We start from the raw sequence: 25,940 nt of genomic DNA, 5'->3' as shown, positions 1-25,940 counted from the left end.
TGTAATCACATGTGGAGAATGATATGCAATGTGCTATGACATGGAGAGTGGAAATACATGTAATTGCTCTTGGAATGTAATTGCATATGAAAGGAATGGATGCAATGCGCCTTGGGCTTGTAATGATGGACATGGAATGAAATGATGCACTTGCATGAAATGGTGGAAAGTGGAGTGAAGTGAAACGTGCTCAAGTTCTTCGGAAAGAACTTGCAATTTCTTCCAAATGAAGAAAAACGAGAAAGAAAGAAAACAAACAACGAAAACAAGCACAAAAGAAACACGTATCTTTGGTTTTAGACTCAAAATGACAAATACAAAGCTACTTTAAAATGCAAATTCAAATTTGGAATTCTGGAAAAAGTCCAAAAGTATGAAAATGAGAATTTTCGTCATATTTAAAGGGAAAATGCACTATTCATTGCTTCTCAATAAACAAGTGTGCAACATCAAGCTAAAACATGCAATAGAATAGAAAAATAAACACAAATTGATGAACAAGAAGGAAAATGTCCACTCACTTGAGATTAATGAGCCAAAAATGGAGGAGAAAGAAGCTCCAATTTTGAAAAATTCTCAAAACAAACTTTAATCTCTTCAACCTTGCAATAATGAATTCAAAATGAGAATTCAATGAAAAATGGCTAATTAAGCGGGACATTAACATATTGGAACGCCCCAACATCAATGAAGAGATAAAAAGGTTTGTGCTAGAATTTTTTTTTAAACGGTCATCTAGACAAAACAAATAGGGAAGAAAAAGGCCCACTATGTGAAAGAGTTAAACCCCATGTGGTGCCATGAGATTAAAGATTACCTTCGTGTAGATATGAAAGGTAAAATAGGCTGTTAGTGGCACAATTACAAATAGGAACCCATTATTTACGGTGTGAGATAGGGAGGTGGACGGTGCCCAAGGAGGATTGGGAGGAAAGAAAATGCATCTACTATAGTAAAGGATGTGTCGAAACAGAATGACACTTTATCTTTGAGTGTACGACATACCAAGATATCCAGGAGCAGTTCAAGGACAATTTGAAGGAGGGCCAGTTACACCAGATTTTTGAAGAAAAAAGACTACATAAAACAACGAGTTTCTTAAAGAAGATTCATAATAGGCGGGTTGACATTGAAAATAACATGAAAAGGGTCCCATAGGCTGGTTGGTCTTGTGGACGTCATTAAAATACCTTCATTAATTCATTCATGAGGCATTTTTGGATAAGAATGCAAAAAACATGACCTACAGTCCCTCAAAACACCAATGTTTTTGCAAAACACAAGTTCTTGGGACATTTTTCATAAAAAACGTGTTTGCCAATAGCAAGATTATGCGTAGAAATGCCAAAACGTCTCTCCTTTGGCCCAAATCATGATCTAAAAACATCCAAATCTGGACATTTTATACAAAAATGTGATCCAAAATGCTACGAGAAACAACGTTTTTGCAAGAAGATTCAATGTTTTAATCATGGAAAGGCATGAAAGTGCCAAAACACCCCTTATGGAAGTGATTTCATGCCATGAGAGGAACAAATCTGAACAATCTTGGCAAAAACGTGTTCTTCAATGGCATAAGCACGGTCGTTTATTGCTCTTGGAAGCAAAATGTGGAGTCAAGATGCAAATGCATGGGTTGAGAGTCTAGACGCACTCTTGGAGAGGCAAAGCATGTTTTAAAAATATGTCTTGTGGCTTTCTCATGCAAAAGTTAAAACACACTCTCTAGAGGTGTTTGCATGTTTTAAAAGCATGCTTTTGGTTTAAAATGTTGTCCTGCATTTTGTCACCACAAAATGTAGGTAACAATATGAAACTTTTTCAAATTAGTTTCGCATTTCTTTAAGTTTATTATTTAATTGGTTAGTATTGATCAACCAATCAGTACCAATTGATATAATGTACTCTTTTACTGAAGGCTTTTGTCAAGTCTTTTCGTTTTTCTATTTGTTGAGCCTATGCTTAATTTTTGAGGCCTTTGTCGTCCTTTCTTTGGTTTTTGAATGTGTGTTTGTTGGTTTTAGTCCTTTGGTTTTGCTTTAGTCATTGCTTTCAATTTTCCCTTCGATTTGATCTAACCTTGAGCTTAAACGGAGTTGACAGTCAAAAGATATGGCCATTTTAGTACCCAAAAAGTGGACCTTTTTAATGCAACAACACGAATTAAAAATATCATGTTATATTTCTAATTTGACATTCACTTTTGAAAATATAACTTAAATTCTCTTTATGTTATGATTTTAAGTTACTTTATCAATTAAATTTTCACTTAAAGTAACTATAGTGCACTTTATTTAATATTTTTAAGTTGAGTTGCTTTTTGATTTTTCACTTTAGTGACTATATTAACTATATAGTTCAATTTAATTTTTGACATTTAAATCAAACGCTCTAGTAAATATTACTTATTGAATGATACTTACATGTTATATTATTAATATGATATGTAAATATAATTTATGTCCCACTTAAGTAATATTTTATTGAAATTTAAATTGACATATACTTATTAAAATCACTTAAAATCATCAAAAGTGGACCTTTTACATGCCATTGCATATAAAATTCAACTTAAAAGTATAAATCCATTAACAATGGACCTTTTTCATGTCTTTGCATGTAAAAGTCATCAAAAGTGGATCTTTTTGATGCCATTGCATATAACTTACTTGAAATGTGCAATGACATAAAAAAAGTGAGTTTTATAACTTAAATATGCTTTGCACCCAAAATGTGAGTTCTGACTTAAAATATGTAATGACCACGAAAAGGTGAGTTTTCAAGCTAAAACCATATTTTAAAATATGCAATCACTCATAAAAGGTGTGTTTTGCACTCTGGAGAGATTTTAAAACATGCTATGGACACGAAAAGGTGCATTTTGCACTAAAGTACATGTTCTTGCTCTTGAGAAACGTGTTTTTGGAAGAACATATGCAAAGAGCCTCCAAGAACCTGTTTTTGAAGATTGTGATTGATTCCCTTTATGGTTTTTCATGAAATCTTCTCCGATAGGGTCGTTTTTGCCTATCCATGGGTTTTTCAATATTGAAAATGGATTTATCTTGTTAAAAAATATTATTTCAAACCCTTCCAAGGGTGCATTTTTGTGAAAATCTTCAAAAAACTCCATTTTTGGCCCAAAAGAGGAATCAATTTGGCATGTTTGGTGATTTGCATTGCATCTTGGCTCACATTTTTGCAATTAGATGTCAAAAAAGTTTCATTTCATGCCTTTTATGAATCACGTTTTTGCTTAAAACGCCCAGAAAATTGGGGTCTTTATCCACTTTTATGTGTTTTGAAGTCACTTTTTTGCATTAGGATCCATGTATTTGCATTTGGGGAAGTCGTTTTTGCATTCACAAGTCAAAAATGGCTCAAAAACATGCATTTTTTGGCCACATTTTTGCAAAAACGGCCCTGATTTTTGCATATAAAAGTCATGTTTTTGTTCAAAATACTCAAAAAATGGCATTTCTAGCCCATACCTTTAATCAAGAGTCGTCATTTGAGTTTTAATGCATGTTATTGTCTTTGGAGACCATGTATTTGGCATTTTCATGTCAAATTCGACCCTTCATTGTTCATTAATATTTGTTGAATGCAAGTACAGAAAAAGTCAAATTATTGTTTGAGAATCTAGATTTGAGGGAGAATTGGTCTTAAAGTCTATAAATCTTGCTATTTTGGCTCATTGATCTCCAAGTAAGTGGACTTTTTCAAACTTTCTCATTAATTCATGCTTATCTTGCTATTTCCATGCATATTATGGCTTGTTATTGCACACTTGTCCATATATATGCCATAAAAACTGTATTTTGTCTTTAAAAATGATGAAAACTCTCATTTTGACGCTTTTGGAATTTTCCCAAATTCCAAATTTGAATTTGCACTTGAAAGCAACTTGCTTGTTGACATGTTTGAGTTTAAGACCAAAGGCATGAGTTTGTTTTGTGCTTTTTTTTGTTATTTGTTTGCTTTCTTTTTTCATTTTTCTTCTTTTGTAAGAAATTGCAATATCTTTCCCAAGAACTTGAGCACGTTTCACTTCACTCCACTTTCCATTTCATTCCATTTCATGGAAAGATGGGAAAAAACTGGAGCACGTTCACTTTACTCCACTTTCCATGTCATTCCATTTCATTCAATTTCCATCTTTCCATGTCACAACACTTCACATGCGATTCCATGTATCCCCATCCATCATCCGCACATAAATGTAATCTCATTTTCATTTCCATTTCCAATCATCTCACTTTCTGCATCCAATTACATGACACGATTACATGAAAAGTCTTTTACATGTAATTGCATGTTGAAAGCCCCTTTTTGACTAAAAGTCACTTATAGAAGGTCAAAAACAGTCACGTGCATGTATTCCCATGTACTTGGACTCTACTTTTCCTCAAAGGCATCTATAAAGTTCACTTCGCCTCAAGTTACATTGCTTTCATTTCTTTCATATGCACTTACACCTCCATGAGCAAATACATGTTATTCCACTTCCCATGTCATTAGGCATTTCATCTTATCCATCATCCGCACTTACATACAACTCATTCTCCATCCGCATTCGCATGTCATCTCACTTTCCATTCCTCACTACGTGTTGCATTTACATGTAATCCATTTTCCATGCAATGACATCTTGAAAGCCCAAGTCACTTTTTAAAAGTCAAAAGTTCTCAGTTGGACACATTCCCATGCGCCAAACACTTTACTTCAAAAAATAAAAAAGGAGTTAAAGGTGCTGATGAAAAGTTATTCCGAGTTTACATTAGGACATCATCAAGAAAGTTTTCCAAGTGTTCAGAGAATCCACAATGTGTCAATCTACTAAGCAGAATTCAAGACAACTTGAACAAGAAAAGCTTGAGCACATCAAGATTTTAAATGACAACAAACAATTCATCAAAGAGAGTCAAAGGTTATCAAAAGACGCAAGACCATGGTTATCAAGGTGAATGCAGTGACACAAAATATAGGAACTCTTGATCTTGTGATCATTCGGGATAGCATCGCCAAGTACAAGGCTTTCAGGGCAATCCCTAGGATTGTTTCAATTCTCTTCTATCTTTCTTCTTCTTCTTTCATGCTTGTAATTAAAGAGGATGTATTAAATGAAAATGTGTAATTACATGTAATGCGAGTTGCATGTAATCCAATAATTTCTATCATTACTTAGTCCGAGTCAAAGTTAGTTGAGTCACTCCCACTTTTTACTCCATCTTTTTCTCAACTCCTGTGCCTATATAAAGGAGTGCCCCCTCATTGTAAAAATCATCTTTTGTTGTATGCAAGAAAGCTTTGCTAGACTTGTGCAATCATAACTTTGATTGTGTAGTACAAATTTGAGAGAAAAGTGAATAAAAGAAGCAATTGAATTCAAAGCTTTGACTAGAAGCAATTGTGATAGAGCAAATTAGAAGCTTTGACTATAATTTGTGCCTATTGTCTTTGATTCATGTTATTATTGTGTGTTCAATAATAGAGCATAGTGATTTAAGAAGCAATCGGAGCCAGAGCTTTGATTGGGAGCGGTTGTGGCAATACATAGATTAGGAGCTTTGACTGTAACTTGTATTACCATCTCAAATTCACAAAAAATAGTTAAAATTCTCTACTTTTGGAACTCTTTTTGCCCAATGGTAGAGGTTATTCTTATAGAATAGGTTAAAATAGGACTTAGAGCCAAACTGGTACGCTTTTAGCCAGCCTTTGAGTTAGTGTTACTTTATCGGTATCACTGTTTACAACTTTAGATAGAAGTGTAGTTTGAGGTTTCATCTTGCCCATTACTTGCTCCGCAGGTAAGTGGATTCTTTTCTAAAAGAGAAGAGGAAAGAATATTGGTAACGTCCCTTACAAAATCTTTCAACTTTTTGCTTACCTTGAGTTGATCCAAGGAACGGTGAGAAGGGTGAATCTTCCTTTTAAGGTAGGAGAGACTCTATCTCACATGCTATGATTGATCGTCCTATTTTGCAACTGGATTTTACCTAAAACTATCGGTTGCAAAATATCCACCCAACATAAAACAAAGTCTTAGAGTGCTATTACATATTTTAAAACATGTAATAAAACTTGCCCATGTAAAAACGCATTCTCTTAGTGCCATTGCATGTTTTAAAAATATGCAATATGTCTTAAAGATCCAAACACACTCTTGGAGGGGCATTACATATTTTAAAAAATTGCAAATGCATAAGCTCACTCTAGGAGGTCCATTGCATATTTTAAGTTAAAAACATTTGCATGCCTTTAGTTCAAAACGTATTCTCTTCGAGCCTTTGCATATTTTACATGCAAATGGGTTAAAAGACATGTTTGCACAACTTAAATAAGCTATTAAGCACATGTTCAATAATTTTTTGAAGAAGTATCACTTAATTGGGACATAAATAATATTTACATTATATGGTTTAATATATAACATGCAAATATCATTCAAAAAGTAATATTTACTAAAAATGTTTCAAATTAAGACTCAAAAACTAAATTAAACTATATAGTTAAATTAGTCACTTTAAGTGAAAAATTAAAAAGCAACTCAAAATAAAAATATAACATAAAGTGCACTATAGTCACTTAAGTGATAAAGTAACTTAAAAACATTATATTCTTCAAAAAGTGAATGTCAACTTTAAAATATAACATGATATTTTAAATTGTCAAGTTGGACCTGGAGAGTCCACGTTTGGGCACTAAAATGATCATATCTTTTGACTACCAAGACCGATTAAGCTCTAGTATTAGACCAAATTGAAGGGAAAATTGAAGGCAATGATTTGAGCAAAACCAAAAGACCAAAAGCTAACAAACACACTCAAAAACAAGAAATAGGACATTGAAGGCTTCAAAAATCAAGCATAGGCTCGACAAATTAAAAAACAAAAAAGACTTGACAAAAGCCTTCAGTAAAAGAGTTCATTACACAAATTGGACTTGATTGCTTGATCAATTTTATCCAATTAAATAATGAACTAACTCAGAGAAATGTGAAATTAAGTTGAAAACGTTTCATAATGTTACCTACACTTTGCGGTGACAAAATGTAGGACAACAGGTTGCATGTACAAAAAACATGACTTTTCTTTGAATGGCTAAGAATGCAAGTTCGAAGCATATGAATGTGTGTAGGATGAGAGTTTTTATGTTTAAAAATGTGAGTTTTTACCAAAATTGTGTTTTGGAGATGTGTTTACATGTGGTGAAAAACTCATCATTTTTACCTTGTGTAAATATGTAACCAGGTTTTGAAAGTGTGATTACCTATTGGGAATACGAAGTTTGGATATATTTTGGAGATGGATTGAATATGGAAGATGAAAGCATGCAGGATACTTGCATTCTTTGAGGAAAAATTCCAACTATTCTTCACAAACAAACCGAAAACAAAAACAAAAATAAGCACACAAAGTATTTACAAAAACGAAGAAAAGAAAAGAAAAACAAATCTCTTGCTTTGACACAAATTGATAAGATTCAACACTTCAATCATGAATGCAAATTCATTTTTTAATTGAAGAGCCATTTGCATTTGCAAGAAATGAGAGTTTTAAACTTATTAAACTACATTCAAACAAATCGATGATAAAGAGCAAAAGAATGCAAAAAATAAGCAAATTGATCAAGAAATACAAGCAAAACTGAAATCTTACATTTACTTGGAAAGTAAAGAGTAAAATTTGGAGGAAGAAGAAGTTGGAATGAACTTGTTCTCTCCAAAATCAGGTTTCACAAGTGTATTTGCATGTAAGGATCAAATGCCTTTGAAAAATTCAAACCTTAGCTCCAAATTGTGATTTTTAGATGTATATAATATTGCAAATGCCTTCCTAACTGCAGATCTCACGTCTTGGAGTGATTTGCATGTTTGAAAATGTCTCTTCAAGGCAAATTGTGGATTGAAACTTGCATTACATTTGCATGAAATGATGCAAATGTCTTTCCCTTCCAATGCCTTGGCAAAACATGGTTCTTGGATTGCTTTACATATCACAAAATGACGAAATTTTCCACAAATCGTGGTTTGAATGCCCTATTACATGTGCACGAGAGAGCAACAAAGTGTTTGTAAATGTTTCTCTAAGGAAATTGGGGTTCTCCAAATGTTTTGCATATTTAAAATTATGCAATGACAAGTATATTTGAAGCTAAAATCGGGTTTTGGAGGGCCAAATGCATGCAACGTTTGGCTTCAAAAGTCTAGATCGGGGTTTGAGGAAGGCATTACATGTGTTGGATAAGACATGAATATGCATCTTTTTCCTTTTAGACTCAAATCGGGGTTTGAAAACTCAAATCCATATTTAAAAATATGTAATATAAATGCCTAAGTTCTAATGTTCAAGCATAAATCATGGTTTAGAGTAGTCATTACATGTTTAAAATAACCTCTCTAAGGCAAAACATGGATTACAAATACGTTTACATGTAATGCATATGCGTGCATTTTGCTCAAAACGTCATCCCTTTGGCAAGTTGTGGTTTGAAGAAGGCATTGCATGTAATGCAAATGCATGCATTTGGATACCTAGAGCAAAATTGGGGTTTGAAGGATGCATTGTATGTTTTAAAAAACACATGTATTTCATTTCTTTGACAAATCATTGTTCTTGGATGCCATTATATTATTGCATTTTGGATGCAAAGACCAAAATCGTGGTTTGCAAGGGCAAATACATGTTTTTCATTAAAAAATAACATGTAATGGACTTGCATCACTTAAGTGTTCTATTTAGCACATGTCTATTTGATTCACTTTAGTGAATCTCAATTTAAAGAGTCCATTGCATATTTACTCTAATGAAATTTCATTGAATTGTTTTAAGTTAAAGCATTAAAGTAAATCTCAATATCAAAATAGACTATAAAGTGCTTAAGTCTCACTTAAGTGATAAATAAAAAAGCAATTCAATATGAAAATATAACATAAAGTGCACTATAATTACTTAAATCGTAAATTATAAATTTAAAATAAAAAAGTAACTTACAAACATAATAGAAAATGATTTTAAGTCATATTTCAAGAAGTGCAACTCAACATTAAAATATAAGGTCAATATTTCAAATATGTAATGGAAGTTGCAGAACCCACCTTTTGGTCACTTAATCCTTAATATCTTGTGACTAACAATTCTGATTAAGCCCTGAGATATCTCAAGTAGAAGGAATGATCGAAAGCAAGAGTTTGAAGAAAATCAAAACATTAAAACTATCCAAACAAACACTTACAAATGCAAAAGGGACTTTGGATGCCTTAAAAATCAAGTATAGGCTAACACATTTAAAAACATTAAAAATTTGATGAGAACTTCAGTAAAAAGATTCATTATATGGATTGGTGATAATTGTTTGATCAATTTTTGCCAATCAAATAATGAGTTATCTTAGAGAAATGTGAAACTAAATTTGAAAAGTTTTGTACTATTGCCTCCATTTTGTGATGACAAAATGCAAGACAACACACTTCTTGTCAGATCCTTTGTCCTTGGCTATTTTTTGAAGCCAAGTTATATATCTACATTATACTAAGATATTTTCTGCAATGGAAGGGTACAATTCAAAAGAGTTGTTAAAGAACTTAAAACAAATATTAAAACCAACTTTAAGGAGCCAATATGGTTATGTTGCTCCCCATTTAATGGTGGCACATTTTCTATTGAGCACATTTTCTATTAAAGAAACTAAGTTCAGGAAATGAAAGGAAACATCTCCCTGGATAGATGCCTCCCTCTATAAGGTTGCCTCCTTCCCAATATGTGAGAAGGTAGGGAAGGAGAATTGAAACACCGATTCAGGGGGCATCTAATAGGAGCAGTTAGGAAAGTACATAAAATACACCCATATAAGGTTGTATTGGATTTAAAAGGCAATAATAGAATATCACAGTGAAGATACATACACGCATACATATTTGTGAGTAATTATATAGTAGATTTGTGAGCGGATATAGAGCAAATTTAGAAGGCTAAGAAAAGTAAAACATGAAATATGTTCAGATTCGCAGTGAAAGATATATGCAGATTTATGAGAATGTATGAAGAATCATAAGGAGAAGTGAGTGCAGATTATAGAAGCTTTCATATGCAGATTTTAGGATACAAAAGAATCAGATTATAATTTATTTCTTCTTAGATCTTCTCTTAGAGCACTTGCCTATTTGGCCAACACATATCAAGGAAGATCAGGGACAGTACCATTGGTTGCGAGGAAGAATCAGAAATAGCATCAGACACGTTGCAAGTTATAACTCCATATCTGAGATAGCAATTATGTCGCTATAAGAGATATTACCGTATCAATCATTGCACAAATTGTAGGACCATATCTGAGACAATAATCCTATCACTATAAGCAATATTCTCTGACATTCCACTGTATGCATTTTAAGAATTACATCAGGAATAAAAATATTGTTGCAATAAGCGACTGTAATAGAAGATCAACTCACATATAAATCTGCCATATTGAACATAGCAGAGATCATAACGATCATTGCACTGAGTGCAAATTTTTTTACAATATCAACTCATTAAGGATACATCTAATTTTCTTAATCAGAGATAACAAGTGGCATTGATATTAGTCACTTAATATGCCACTGGCTTTCAAGTACATGAGTTTATAGTGGTATACGTTATTCAAATTCATGATAAGCATAAAGAATTCAAGTTAAGTGTCCCTTAACTCCAAGATATCCTAGCGAGGAACATTACAGTACTTAGTATTTACCCATTTCGAGTACACCTCCTCCTGAGCTAGGCTCTTTAAATAGTGCATTTTAGTTTATTCATGTTGGTAACAATGGGTTTTCATTGTTCTTTAATGTCATCTCTGCTGCTGTACTCTTGAGTCTCTTTGACCTTCTTTTCTATCTGTGGATATTAATATAATTTTTCCTTATTTACTTCTGTTCACAATGTTGTAATGGATGCAGATCAGCTTGATTAAATTTGTCTTCTCAATTTAGCTTGTTGGACAGTCACTCTTCTAATTACTGATGCCAAAATATAAATATCTTTAATTTCTATCGTTGCAGAATTCAGGTCAGATGGCACCCTTGGATAAAATTATAAAATTGAAAGAAAAATATAAGTTCCGTGTATTGATAGATGAAAGCAATTCATTTGGTGTGCTGGGTAAAACTGGTAGAGGTATCACTGAACATTATGGAATACCGGTATATTTTGAAATCCACTAATAGATTCATCCAAAGATACTTGTTGATTTGTTCAATTGTTTTTCAAATGGACACAGCTATTAATTCTAGTGCACTTGCAGGTTGAAAAAGTTGATATTATAACTGCTGGTATGGGGCATGCTTTGGCAACTATTGGAGGCTTTTCTACAGGAAGTGCAAATGTTGTTGACAATCAGGTATGAACAATGGTTAATGAGCATCACTTGCTTTCTTTTCTCATAGAATACCTAAAATGTGTAATGTCCCTTTCCTAGTTGGTTTACCGTTTTGCCCTAATATATTACTTTACAAGAACTTTTCTATATTTACTCCTTAATTGTGGCTATTGTATGTATTCAATAGGAATTATAAATAGGTATCACAAAAATATATTGGTGTCAATATTGGCTATCTCAATGTCAAATGTAAGTTATCTCTGATGAGGACCCATTCTAATACATGTACATCTTATATAGATGGGATTGAATCTGTCATAGTGATGGATATATGGAGACTAAAGTTTTACTATAATCATTTCTCCTCCAATGTTAATTATTTATGTAATGTTCATGCTACGTTCCTTGCATGACATTTCTCTATTCATGTAATAAGAATTCCTTATCCACAAGGGATTACTTCTCCTACAATCTGTAAACTTATATCTGATGTGCTTGGTATCCAAATCATGTATCTGATTCATTTTTCATTTTTCTAAGTTACTGCAGTAGTGTTTTAGTTGGAACCTGAGTACAATGATGTTTGGAACTATATGAAAGATTAGAGTTCGCTGCGTATAAGAGGGTTATTATGAATCTTGCAGCTTACGTGCTAGAAGGAATACGCTATTTGAACCCGCACTGAATGACATTTTCTAATTTTTCTAGTTTGTTCATTGACCAGTATAACATATTAATTGACGTGCATAGTCCTTATTTCATCAGTCGTTAGATTCAACACTGCCAAAAAATGTCCCTTACACTGGGATTATAATGTCCTTGCCACCGTAGTTTACTGTAGATTCATGTTGACCCACTATTGTTTTGGTAATTAGGATGAATGCCCGACTGTATGCCATGCATTATTTCTGCAGCCATGGTGATTTGACAGACCCGATGACAAGGAATTACTTCATTGAGATTTGATTTATTCGAATGATTAGCGCTTGATATCTGTAGAAGATCTCAGAAAGCCTTCTATACTTTGCCTGTATATATCTATTCCAACATATATTCTTGGTTGACGCCATATAACATTATCAATTGCCCATTGATGAATTTCCTCATGATACTATTTCTGGAGCAGCTTGAACGAAGGTAATCTGTCCCTATTGATTGTGCGATGACTTGCGTATGTCCTTCCTATTTTCCTTTTATTGTTCACCCACTCTGTATCATTTTGATGACCTCTTTAAATGCTGCGAACAGTCTGCCTTCAACCTATTAATCGGAACTTCTCCCCTTGACTCCCTAATACTGATTTCAATTGGCATGAACGAGACACTCCAATTATGCATCCCTGTAATATTCTTTCTGATGCTCCTTGACTGCCGGACCTCCTTCCTATTTCATATCGGTACTCCTGCAATGGTCTGCAAAATAGCTTTATTTAAATGCTGGTTCAGTATCTGGAAAATATCTGCGATGCCCCCATGATATCTTCCTTGATGCTTCTTCCTTCCTTTATATCACATACATATCTTGAATGGTCATATCTCTTCATTTGATTAATAATAAGTTTTTATTTATTTATATTAATTTGATATTTATTTAAGATTTTTTATTCTATTATATTATAATATAATAATAATCATATTATTTATTTATTCATTTATATATATCATAAGACAATATAGCATAATTATATATTCTATTTATTTATTTATTATAGCTCATTCATTAGAAAATTACATCTATATGTTCATTTTCATTTTTATTACTTATCGCCAATTCTTATTTTTCAATAGGGACATTATAATAAATTGATTGTTACTAATCTTTTCATATAATTATAATAGATAAGAATAAAATACAATTTATTATTATTAATTCTATTATTATTTATTTTTTAATTTTATTATTAAATCTTATAATTATGGGGACATGACAAAATGTGACATTCCTATTCCTCTTCTCTAGTTCAACAATACATAATGCTGATTTTAATGTTCTCCTTTATCATCAGAGATCTCCTGGAATCACTCATGACAAACATTTACATCAATAAACAACTTAACAAACGTTATAGTACATATCCTAAAGACACTAAAAAACCTATAGGAATGATACAATATTCCTAACACACCCTTTATTACATCATTTCCAAATGGGAATAGGTGGATTAACAAGGGAAGAGTGAGGGCATACACATCTACTCATGACATCGAAATTGGAACTTGCCTCACAATGCTTCTTCAGGAGGATCATCCATATATGACTTTTATTGAAGAATAGGGGTATACACATCTACTAAGGATAGTATCAACACTCTAATCTAATGTCTTACAAGTTTGGATAGGGCCAGATGCATCTATCCAATATTAAAGTTGTGAGTAGGACACAAACGTCTATTTCCAACAATTATGCCAGAGGACACAAGTAGGCCATAATAAAGTAATTAAGGTATTTGATATAGTTGTTAGGAAAGCACATGTACCAAAAGTTACAACAGCTGGTTCTTGTAACCAAGAGGAGTGATATGTGTAGGGTTCATTGGGAATTGGAATGGTATGGTATGATTGGGAACATTGGTAATACTAATAATGCAATTCCTTCACACAATCAATAAAGACGTATTTTGCTACTTTTGTGTACTTTGTATATTCTATTATTGTTAAAGTATTATGATTGCATTGGTATCAAGTTTCTGTGTATAGCTTCCATACTTGGGATAGGAGCTTCTCCACATCAGGCATATAAGCACTTCCATAACTGGCACGATACTTTGCCATATTTTGGTAGATAACATTTGTGGTGTCATTGCCTAGTACAAATGCAAGGTCTAAGTAGACAGGGGGAAGATGGAAGCATAATGGGCCAACCTTTTGACCAACAAATAGTGATAACTGATAGTGACATTGAGGAAGAGGAAGTTATGAGAGACGATCAACTAATGGAGGATCTTGTTCAGGTGTGGGACATGGCAGTAGACCAATACGTACAACAAGAGCAGAGGGCTCTCCCCATTGGCACGGTACAGACCGAACTCATAGTGAACGGAGTTGTGTACGATCTCCTCGGGGCTCCTTGGGAGTCTTCCAAAGTTGCTTGTACAAAGGTTGGTGGAAGTGGAAAAACAAAGAGAGGCTATCCAAAGGGAGCATGGAAGGCAGCAAGTGCTACAACGATTTTATGAAAGAAACCACAAAGAGGAGGAACCTAGAGTCACAAGTAACCGCAGAATGAACTCTTGATCTAGTAATTAATGCCCCTCCTTCCTAATAAAGATAGGAGATGCCAGAAAGAAACTCACTTGGAGGATAATGAAGAGTAGGCAAGGCGATCCTTATTGACACAACAAGGGGAAGGGCAACAAAGATTGCCAAATCTTACCCATCAAGCCCAACAAGATTATAACATTTACATGACTGACAACAAGTACTAGCAGGAAGGGCAGCCAGTAAGAAGCACCATTAAGGAGGAACCAACAATTGGCATGATAGGGAACAAGGAAACTGATTGTTAGGAAAGTGAATTGAGAGAGATAGAGCTCTCAAGACTCCAACAACATAGATGAAGAAATAAGTGTAGAGGGAGAGATAGCCGATCTATTCGAAAATACAGTACGTAGAATAAAAGGATTAGGCATTTCTAACAAGATAACCATAGGACAAACAAAGATGAAGACCTTGGGATGGTGGTAATACCGATACCACCAAAAAATAGCAGAAGGCAATAGAGGAGAAGAATTACAGCCCAATAACACCACTGGAGGGGTGTCTGGAGGGCAAGAAGGGAACCCCCAAGGAGAAAACCTTCAAAATACAGGAAGAAGGATGACAAACACCAGACAAACAAAAACTTCCGAAATTTACGGGGAAAGAACATAATACCTTATGTGACATTGTAAAACATGCTCAACTATTTGGGAGGCCATAGGGCTAGAAGATTAGGATTATTAGCTAAAAGCTCTTCCTGCCGTTTTATGAGGCATAACAATCAACTGTTATAGAGACCTTCTAGTCACACAAAAGGCAACATGGGTCAACGTAAGGAAGGCATTTGAGGTGGAATTCAAGTTATTAAGAGATGGTGACAAAGTTGTGGTGGAAATATACAATACACATCAAGGAAAGAATGAAACTTCTTGAATCTATCGCTAGAGGTTGAAAGAACTAATAGGGAGGCTAAAGAACAAACCATCAGATGAATTAAAGAAATGATGGTTTATCGATGGACTAAACCCCTCCATCTGGAGAAAAATGAAGCACTCATCTTGGCATTACCAGCAAGCTGTGATTTATATTCCAGGGTCAGATTTACTAAGGGATATTATAGTGGTAAATTTAGTAGTTGGGGTTTTTGTAGTGGTATCAGAGCAGTTTCCTACCTTCTTGTTCGGGGTGGAAATCATTGAGCTCACATGTTTGATTTGAGTGACCAACATTCTTGTTGTTGTTTTTGCTATGGAAAAACCCAAGAAATCTATTAAATAGGGAAACCAATTAAATAACATGATTATTTCTAGGAAGTAGTCAAATTCCATAATAAAAAACATAGAGAAGATTAAGAAAAATAAAAAAAGATGGATGAATTGCTTTCAAACTCGGAAACCATAGACAACTTAGCACTGTTTATAACTTCTATTTTTAAGAGGTCTACAGCCCAAGATGAAAAGAAAGAGAAATAAGAGGTCTCTGCTCGTGATGTGTCTAGTAATCTAGACATTGAATTTTTAACTAGTAACCAGCATGCTGCTGATATTATAGAGGGTTATAATCAGACTTATATTAAGAAAAATGTTGGGCATACAATATTTCATGATGAAGAATTGGAAGTCATGGTAAGCCCAAAAAGTGTTGTGGGGGTGGTCGTGATATTGAATCCATTATATTACAAGAATTGCACGAAAAAGTGAAGTCATAAAAATTCTGAATTTTATTGTAGAAGCATGATACAAAGGTGTTCACACATATGCAAGATGGTACCAGTGAGATGTTACCTAGAAGTACTCAGGAAAAAGGTACTAATGATAAATTGGTTGTTGTAGACTCATTTAATGCAAGCCTAATCTTTCATCTCGAACCCTAGCAAACAAATCAGAAAATTTATTTGATGCCAACGAGTCCCAGGATTTGGCTTTGAATGGACATACAAATAGATTTGAAGTGTAAGGGTCCGAAGATTTTGGCATATTATCAAACTTATTCCTTATCTATTGAGCCATTCGTTAAGGTTCTTAGCAGTAGTACCTAGATTGTTGATGTGTGTGCTAATGATAGAACACATGATGTTACTTTTTATGAGGTGAGTGGTGTAGATACAACCTTATATCATTGTGCTGGCTATGGGTCAGAGAGTTGGCTTGGGAGTCATGGATTTCAGATATACTATTTGGTTGGCAACTAAAGGTGTAGCAGATTACCACAACTATTGAAAAGTTTGATATTTCTCGTCAAATGTTAGCTACCTATTGTTGAGGTACCCCCATGACAAATGAGCATAGTAATGGTAGTCTTTCCCTTAAAGTGTCTCATACCCTTCGAGAAGCCATAAGGATAATGAAACAATTCCCTTTGTAGTTATTGGTTGACAAAACTACCTTCTCAAGTGGGGTTGCACTTGCTGTGATGCACTGAGAGGAAATGAAGATGAGGTGGATGAGCTTACCCATTAGTTAGGGCGACTTTAGATTCTTTGGAGAGCACACAGTTTCCCTTTCAGGAGTCATAGTCATAGTTGAGATGAGGTTATCACAAAGTTGAGTTGAGTGCAGTCTTCACCATCTGCAAATATAATATAGTTTTCCACATTGCTAGTTGGTGACGATTTGATATCCATGGGTTTTAGTGAAGATATGGCTACATCCATTGGTGATATAGGTGCGATAGTCTTAGCTGGGATGAGTACTTTGCTAGAGATCTACTTGTTGCATCAGGTTCTCTCGAGGTCAATACTATGACAAATGATGTAAGTCAAATTACTAATAGCTCTTGTGTGGCTATGGTGGATCCTTGAAGAGTTTTGTTAGTACAGGATGCTACTGAATCATCTTCATGGGATATTTAGAGAGTGTCATCTAGTTGGGAGTATGGCTGTTATGTTGATTTGTTTCCCTCTCCTAGAAGTGAATCAATTACTTCATGCTAGGTAGCCGATGGTGCTAGATAACTTGTGACATATAGTCAGAGTGATTAGTTGAGGGTTGCTAGAGGATAGGTTGATTCTCCCTTATTGTTTTTACTACACGGATTCGTTTATTGAATACCTGCTTGAGAGTCCAAGGTTTTAGGAGGGACCGTTTAGGGTCACTTTTTCTACTTTCAATTGAGGTTCTAATAGCATTCAACATTTGTTGGGAGAAATTGTAGATACTATGACTAGAATGCTCTTTCACAGAGATTTTGTGGTTGGGTTTCCTGAGAGATTCATTAGAGGCCCTACCCATTTAGTTGTTTAGGGTCAGAGATTAGAGCCATCTTTTGATTCTTGAGTTGTTAGTGATGAGCCATGGACAAAGATAGGAGCCTTTTATTACCATAACTACATAGTGAGGAGCACTCATCATTTTTCTTTTGATGCACGCGTGGAGGACTTGGTGAGGTGTCAATGTGAATTGGTTCCTAGATTATACCGTCTTTTGTGGGATGGGTATATGCCATCTTCAATAGGAGTTAGTCATTACAAGTTTTTGGGGGACTACTTGCAAAGTCAACACATCTAAGGAGCACTAACAAAGTGTAGCATGGGATCTAGTGGAGTAGATGCTTCTAGATATTCTAACCTCCTTATGATGGATGGATGCGAGTTTCATTTATATTGGGATCCAAGTGGTGACAAGGTTAGCATTGTAGGTTTGATGGATACCATTAGACTTCTTCACCATTTCAAGCATGGTGATGTTGTGATTAGATTAGTGTAATAGAACTCTGAGGTTAGTCTTCTTTGTAGGACTCTATTCAGGGCATGGAATCCAAGTATATTTGGTCGGACATGTTATCCTACATTTTGTCACCACAAAATATAAGTAACAGTACAAAACTTTTTCAACTTAGTTTCGCATTTCTCTGAGTTTAGTTCATTATTTAGCTGGTTAGTATTGATCAATCAATCGACCCTAATTGATATAATGAATCCTTTTACTAAAGGTTTTCGTCAAGTCTTTTTAATTTTTCTGGTTGTTGAGCCTATGCTTGATTTTTGAAGCCTTCAACATCCTTTTTCTCGTTTTTGAGTGTGTTTGTTAGCTTTTGGTCCTTTGGTTTTGCTTGAGTTATTGCTTTCGGTTTTCCCTTTGATTCGATCTATCTTAGGGCTTAATCGGAGTTGGCAATCAAAAGATATGACCATTCTAGTGCCCAAAAAGTGGACTTTCTAGGTGCAACTACATGAATTAAAATATCATGTTATATTTTGAAGTTGAGATTTTGATGCAGAGCTCTCCCTTAAACAACAATAATGATGTGTTGTGGCCTTACAACACTTCAAACACCCCGAAATGGAGTCAAGAGAGGGCTTTACACCATTGAAACAAATTTGCTCACAAACATGGCCTAGACACCAAAAATGCACAACTACGCCTTAAAGCTCAAAATCTCCAAGTAGTAGGTTCTTGCTTGAGAATGGAATCTACGAGTTTATAGGGGAGTGGAAAGGTTCCAAAATACTTATCTAACTCAAACTGGTGGGTTTGATCTGCCTATCTCGTTCCCAAAGATCAAAAATAGCAATATTGCTTTTTAGGCCTAGGAGCCCCAATTAGCCCTATCAACAAGGTAATTAGGTTTTAGCTTGAAAATACTCCAAAGGATCTAGGAAACAAACTCTAGATACGGATACCCTTTTGGAAGATGTATAAGATCCCAAACTTTCAGATTCCAGACTGGTCAGATGACCTCCTTACCGAAAATGCAACAATTTCCACAATTAGGCCTAATTGCTAGGTTTGCAAAGGAAGTACTAACTAGACAATTGTTCAAGCTACCGAATCTACTGGGATACATGAAGGGATCAATTAGAGACCACAATCCACCAAATAGTTTGGTTCTATCCACCCCCAAAGTGCTATTGCTACTTCAGTTCACTCTAGACATTGCCAAACACATAGAAATGTTTGATTAGGGCTCGAGTGCAAAAATTGGTCTAATCCCCATGCTCCAAGATTTTGGAATCTTAAAATACATGGTCCTAACTTGCATTCCCCAAAGAAACAAGGAATTTCAAGGGTGGAATTGCAAGTTAGGGCATTTTTGCTAAAAATTGTAAGAATTTGCCTTAGGGCAAAATCACCCAAGATCAAAGAACTAAAGCACAAGCACAACAGTAGACCAAAAGAGTATGATCAATATGAGATTCAATATCTCAAAACATGTACATACACACTAGGAGTGTCTGTATATAAAGGCCTCTAAGATGCATCTAGAATGGTTCTAGAAAGAACTAGGAGATAAGCATGACAACTAAGCACACGTCCTCCATTGTGCATGAATATACGTGCCTCAATGAGAGGATAAGTATGACAAGGTGTCTCATGTGTAAAGATCTTGTAGACACCATGTGCTCAAATAAAGTGCTAACTCTTATGTTGTAGACACCATGTGCATAATTAGAGTGCTAACTCCTGTGTTGTTAACATGACAACTCACAAGAGTTTGCATACTCCTAAGTGACTAACTAATAAATAATTAAATAATGCACTAACCTGAGTAAACTTAAGTAAAGTGTAAATAGTAAATATGTATTTACACCAACAAAAACAACCAATTGAAATAGTAAATTTGGTGCACCCAGTAGAGATCCTTCAATATCTGTTGACTCAGAGAACTTAAGGCTTCAAATAAATTGCATTGTTCTCCTAACTCAACCAGGAATCCAAATCAAATAATCATTTAGACTTGCCAATCCTTACCAATCCATACACATCTATTTTGCTGCTGTTTTATAGGGAAAATAGGGATTTTTATTGATAAAAATGCTCAAGTACAATAATCTGACTTCCACTGCTTGTAAGGGCTATATGAAGACCTTTCCCAACTATGCCAATTGATTTTGAAGGGTTGTGACCATTGGGAGTTTGAATTACAAAAGTTGACAACTTTTTGAAAAAGTTATCAAGCAATTTTTGGGGCAGAATGCAACTTTTTTCAAAGTATGCATCAAGCGCATTCTTCCCTTACTAGGACCTTTCTAAAGGATCCTAAGGACTTAAAATATTAAAACAAACATGCAAACACACCTACCCTAACCTAGGAACTAGATGTGCCCATGAACCATAGTCAAAAGTTAAAACCATTTGGTATTTGACTTGACCTTGCATTTTAGTCTTTATTAGCAACTAAACTATCTAGCAAATGTTATGCATGGGTGAAATTTGACGAAGACCTTGGAAAGGTTTGACACTCTGAATAGAGGAGATGGGTGCTCTTACAAGATATTCATTTTTTGAAAAATATAAAATAAATTCACTTTATGTTATGTTTTTAAGTTGCTTTATCCTTTCAATTTTTCACCTAAAGTAACTATAGAGCACTTTATTTTAAATTTTAAAGTTGAGTTGCTTTTCAATTTTTTGCTTAAGTGACTATATTAATTATATAGTTTGATTTAATTGTTGAGTTTTAATTCAAAACATCTTAGTAAATATTACTTTTAAATTGATATTTGCACAATATATATTTATCTATATAGTGTAAATATTATTTATGACCCATTTGAGTAATATTTCTTCAAAAATTAAATTGACATGTGTTTAATTCATCACTTAAGTTGTGCATAACATGTCTACAAGCACATTTGCATCAAAATATGCACTTGCATCAACAAGGTGTGATTTTGAATAAGCAATTTTAAAAACACATAAAACATGTCGTTACACGTGTTTTAAAATGTGCAATGACTCCCAAAAGGTGAGGCATGCTTATTTGAGTATTTTAAAATATGCAGTGACGCCCAAAAGGTGTGATTTTGCACTAAGTGTCATTTGTGAGCAAATTTTAATATGTGCATATGCATCCAAAAGGTGCAATTTTGCTTATGGACTCCATTACATGTGTTTTTAAAAACATGCACTTGTATCCAAAAGGTGCGATTTGAATGGTGACTCTTATACATATTTTAAAACATGCAATCTTTTTCCAAAGGTGTGATTTTTTTTTAATACATGCATATGCCCTCATAAAACCCAAACTTGAAGATTCAAGGGCAAAAAACTCGATGTTTTCCTCCTCCAAGAACACATTTTTCATCAGAAATGCTTAGATTGCCCATATAATGGCTTGAAATCCATCACAAGAGGGGGATATCTTGAGTTTTAATGCATATACATGCATTTAGGGGTCATGATATTGCATATCTAAAACAAAAATGAACCAGGTTTTTGCATTTTTGAGGCACGTTTTTGTGAAAAACGTCCAGATTTGGGGCTGTTTTGATCACTTTTGGCTCAAAAAGAAGTCATTTTTAGGTTTCAATCCATATATATATATATATATATATATATATATATATATATAATTGAAGAACACATTTTTGCCTTCAGATGTCAAAAAAGCTTCATTTCATGCCTTTTATGAATCACGTTTTTGCTAAAAACGCCCAGAGAATTGGGTTTTTTTATCCACTTTTAAGCATTTTGAAGCCACATTTTTGCATTTGGTTCCATGTATATGCATTTGGGGAAGACGTTTTTGCATTCCAAAGTTCCAAACAAAAAATGACTCAAATACATGCATATTTTGGGCACATTTTTGCAAAAACGACCCATATTTTAGCATGAGAAAGACTCAATTTTATTAAAAAAACTCAAAAAATAGCATTTCCAACCCATGCATTTGGATCAATAGAGATTGTTTTTGAGTTTTAATGCATGCTATTGTCTTTGGAGACCACATTTTTGACATTCTCATGTCAAATTTGACACTTCATTGCTCATTAATATTTGTTGAATGCAAGCATGGAATAAGTCAAATTATTGTTTGAGAATCTAGATTTGAAGGAGAATTGGTCTTCAAAGTCTATGATTCTTGCTATTTTGGTTCTTTGATCCCCAAGTAAGTGGACATTTTCAAAATTCTTGATCAATTCATGCTTATCTTTCTATTTCGATGCATATCATGGCTTGTTATTGTACATTTGTCCAAACGTATGCCACGTAAAGTGCAAATTCTCTTTAAATAGGATGAAAACATTTATTTGTAAGTGTTTGGAATTTCCTCAAATTCCAATTTTGAATTTGCACATGAAAACAACTTGCTTGTTGACATGTTTGAGTTTTTTTTTTCTTTGTGCTTGTTTTTGTTGTTTGTTTTCTTGCTTTCTCATTTTTCTTCTTTTGGAAGAAGTTGCAAGTTCTTTCCCAAGAACTTGAGCACGTTTCACTTCACTCCACCTTTCACCATTTCATGCAAGTGCATCATTTTATTCCACACCTATCATTACATGTTATAGCACATTGCATCTCATTCTCCATCCACAATTATATGTAATCTCATTCTCCATCTGTAATTACATGTAGTCTCATCTTCCATTTGCATTTACATGTAATTCCATCCTTCATATGCATTTACATATAAACCTATTTTCCAAACCCGCTTACATGTGATCTCATCCTTTGAACCTAATTACATGTTTGTATCAAGTCATGATTACATGTAAATCACTTTACATGCGATTGCATCTTGAGAACCTAATTTAAGTAAAAAGTCACTCTTTTAAACACCATAGTCACCATTTGCACACATCCATATGCATTTTTACTTGCATTCTCGGCCATACCCACAAAAACCTAGCATTGCTCACATGTCATCCATCCTCGGAAGTCCCATGTTAGCCCTCCGCATGTACTTTCCAAATCACATCTTATTCATTGCATATGTTCCATGTGTATCTAATCAATACTCCCAATATACTGTTCCTCAAAGATCCATTATGCCAATATTCTTATGGAGTTAGAATCCATATCTTCCAATGATGGATTCAATCCCATTGAAACTTTGATGTTGCAGCAAGTCAAGATATGCCAAAATTTCTATAAAGAGTGAAGACATCCAATAAAGAAGACGTGCTTCGAATCAAAGAAACAGTAACTCATTTAGTGTCCATTTTCTCAATGATTGTCCGAGAACTTGAGTTTGTGTGGGAATGCACCAAGCACTTTGCTTCAAAATAAGAATAAGAAAAAAAAGGGTTAAAGGTGTGGATAGAAAGTTTGTTCGAGTTTACATTTAGACACCATCAAGAAAGTTTTCAAAGTGTCAAAGATTCTAGTTTGTGCTGATCGACAAAGGACAATTCACGACAACTTCAACAAGAAAAAGCTTGATCACATCAAGATTCCAAATGATAATGGACAATTTATCAAAGAGAGTTAGAGGCTATCAAAAGACGAAACACCATGCTTATCAAGATAAATGCAGTGGCACGAAATACACGAACTCCCAATCATGTTATCATTTGAGATTGCATCGTCAAGTACAAGACCTTTGCCCTCAATTTATTGAATTGATTCATTTAGAATCAACAATTTTAATTCTCTACCGTCTTCTTCCTTCTTTAGTTTCCATATTTCCAAATGAAGAGGATCTATTACATCAAAATGTGTAATTACATGTAATAAAATTTATGTCTTTATGACGTGTAATCCAATAATTTATCTTGTTAGTTTGACCAGGTCAAAGTTGTTTGAGTTGCTCCTAGTTTTTCCTCCATCTTTTCCTCAACTCCTTTGCCTATATAAACGAGTGCCCCTCATTGTAAAAATCATCTTTTGTTGTATGCAAGAAAGCTCTACTACACTTGTGCAAGCATAACTTTGATTGTGTAGTACGAATTTGAGAGAAAAGTGAATAAAAGAAGCAATTGGATTCAAAGCTTTGACTGGAAGCAATTGTGATAGAGCAAATTAGAAGCTTTGACTGTAATTTGTGCCTATTGTCTTTGATTTATGTTATTATTGTGTGTTCAATAATAGAGCATAGTGATTAAGAAGCAATTGGAGCCGAAGTTTTGACTGGGAGCTGTTGTGGTTATACATAGACTAAAAGGTTTGACTGTAGCTTGTATTGTCATCTCAAATTCACAAAAGATAGTTATAATTTCCCTACTTTTGGAAGTCTTTGCATGAAATATCCCAAATGCATATTTGCTCTACTGCTGCTATAATGTTTAATTATATAAATTATATTTTTCTATAGATTTTTCTTTGATCTTATAGAGCCAGATAGAAGTTGTAGAAGAATGTTGTTTCTTTTTGTATTTTTTAGAATATAGGTATTACAATGAATAAATAACATTATCTGATAAAATAGAAGTGATAGAAATCATATGCAACAATACATACTAATTTGAAAATGATTCTAAAACTGTACCAACAGAGTTTGATTTATTTCAGAATAGTACCAATATAGATGTACTTTAAACAAGGTTGATGCCAGCAGAAGATGGGAACCCAACTACAGTCAAATAGGTTTAAATGATAAAGCCCAAGCTGCTGCAATAAAACAACTCCAGTCTGCTGCAAATAAACACCCCAGAATTCCTCACGTAAGATGCTATAAAGAAATGCCAGGCTGAACCAAAGTTGTCACCTTCCCTAAAATTCCACTGCTTGCAAAGTGTGACTGCAATACTAGAAATTGATCTTCTACCTTGATGAAACTATATGCATAAGAACTTCGAATTTGATCTTGCTGAGTGCTACGTCCCAACAAATCTGCTCTCAGCACTAGGGTCTGTGTTCCAGGTGAGGAATGCTCTTCCAGAGCAACGACGTCCAAAATGGGTTGATTAAATGATATATGATACTCACCTTTAGGTTGCCTTATCCTTATATCCCCTCTCTAAGGCAATTCGAACCCTAAAAGAACCCTAAAGTGGAATTCATTTGAACTTTATAATATAACATTATTTTCGCCTATAAAGTCGTCCAAATAGAAAGAAATCATTACTTTATTAATGACAAATAGCTCCAAGCATTAAATAGCAGAGACTGAGCTCTTTCCAACGAGCTATCACACATAGGTAAATTGATCCAGATGGAGCTAGAAAACTCCTTATTACTCCAAAATGGCTAAACACTTAGCCTTATTTAAATTATTAAAATACTAATTGAGGAGAATATTTAAATATATTAAAATATTTTTCAAGTAGCCAAAGAACAACCCAAACACCTCGGAAATATGAAACTGAGCTCGTCACCTGCCTGTGATTGATGTCGGACAACTTTGGTCAACTGACAGTCTCACCCTCAAATCTAGGGATACTCCTTAAAAATAGGGAACACGCCCAAATCTCTTGAAATTGAGACCAAGGGTTGATGTCATAGAACCTCAACTCTGGAAAATGTCCCAACCTTCTAAAAGGTAGGAATCTCCTCCTACCTTTTACTGAGTACTAATGAATCTCCTTTGTTGTATGCATCTTCAAAGTGTGTCAGTGAAGCGCGAATTCTTTCCAAAAAATAGGAGATGCGTTCAATGTCTCCAAAATGTCCCCAGTGGTCTCTAGAAGCCTCCTAGACAACTCCCAATCAGTCCCTAAAAATTAGGGATCCCTCCTAAATCTTAGAAATTTGTTGTTGACTGCCCAAACTAGCCTAAAAA

At 34.3% G+C, this 25,940-nt stretch overlaps 1 protein-coding gene across 4 annotated transcripts in view; it reads left to right on the top strand.

Annotated features, from left to right (window-relative positions):
- Window positions 1-25,940, top strand: part of LOC149539232 (long chain base biosynthesis protein 1-like) — a 279,274-nt gene that overhangs the window by 236,014 nt on the left and 17,320 nt on the right. For all 4 annotated transcript variants that reach the window (XM_089799165.1, XM_089799164.1, XM_089799166.1 and 1 more), the window contains 2 exons: window positions 11,048-11,188; window positions 11,290-11,385. In XM_089799165.1, the coding sequence (XP_089655291.1) occupies window positions 11,048-11,188; window positions 11,290-11,385 (237 nt within the window). The remainder of the gene's footprint in view (window positions 1-11,047; window positions 11,189-11,289; window positions 11,386-25,940) is intronic.

Source organism: Cupressus sempervirens, chromosome 9 (assembly GCF_028749045.1).
Source record: "Cupressus sempervirens isolate cs-2001-9-10 chromosome 9, ASM2874904v1, whole genome shotgun sequence".
In the NCBI taxonomy this organism is placed as follows: Eukaryota; Viridiplantae; Streptophyta; class Pinopsida; order Cupressales; family Cupressaceae; genus Cupressus; species Cupressus sempervirens.
The sequence above is the reverse complement of the archived record's forward strand: the minus strand, read 5'-3'. Positions and strand labels throughout refer to the sequence as shown.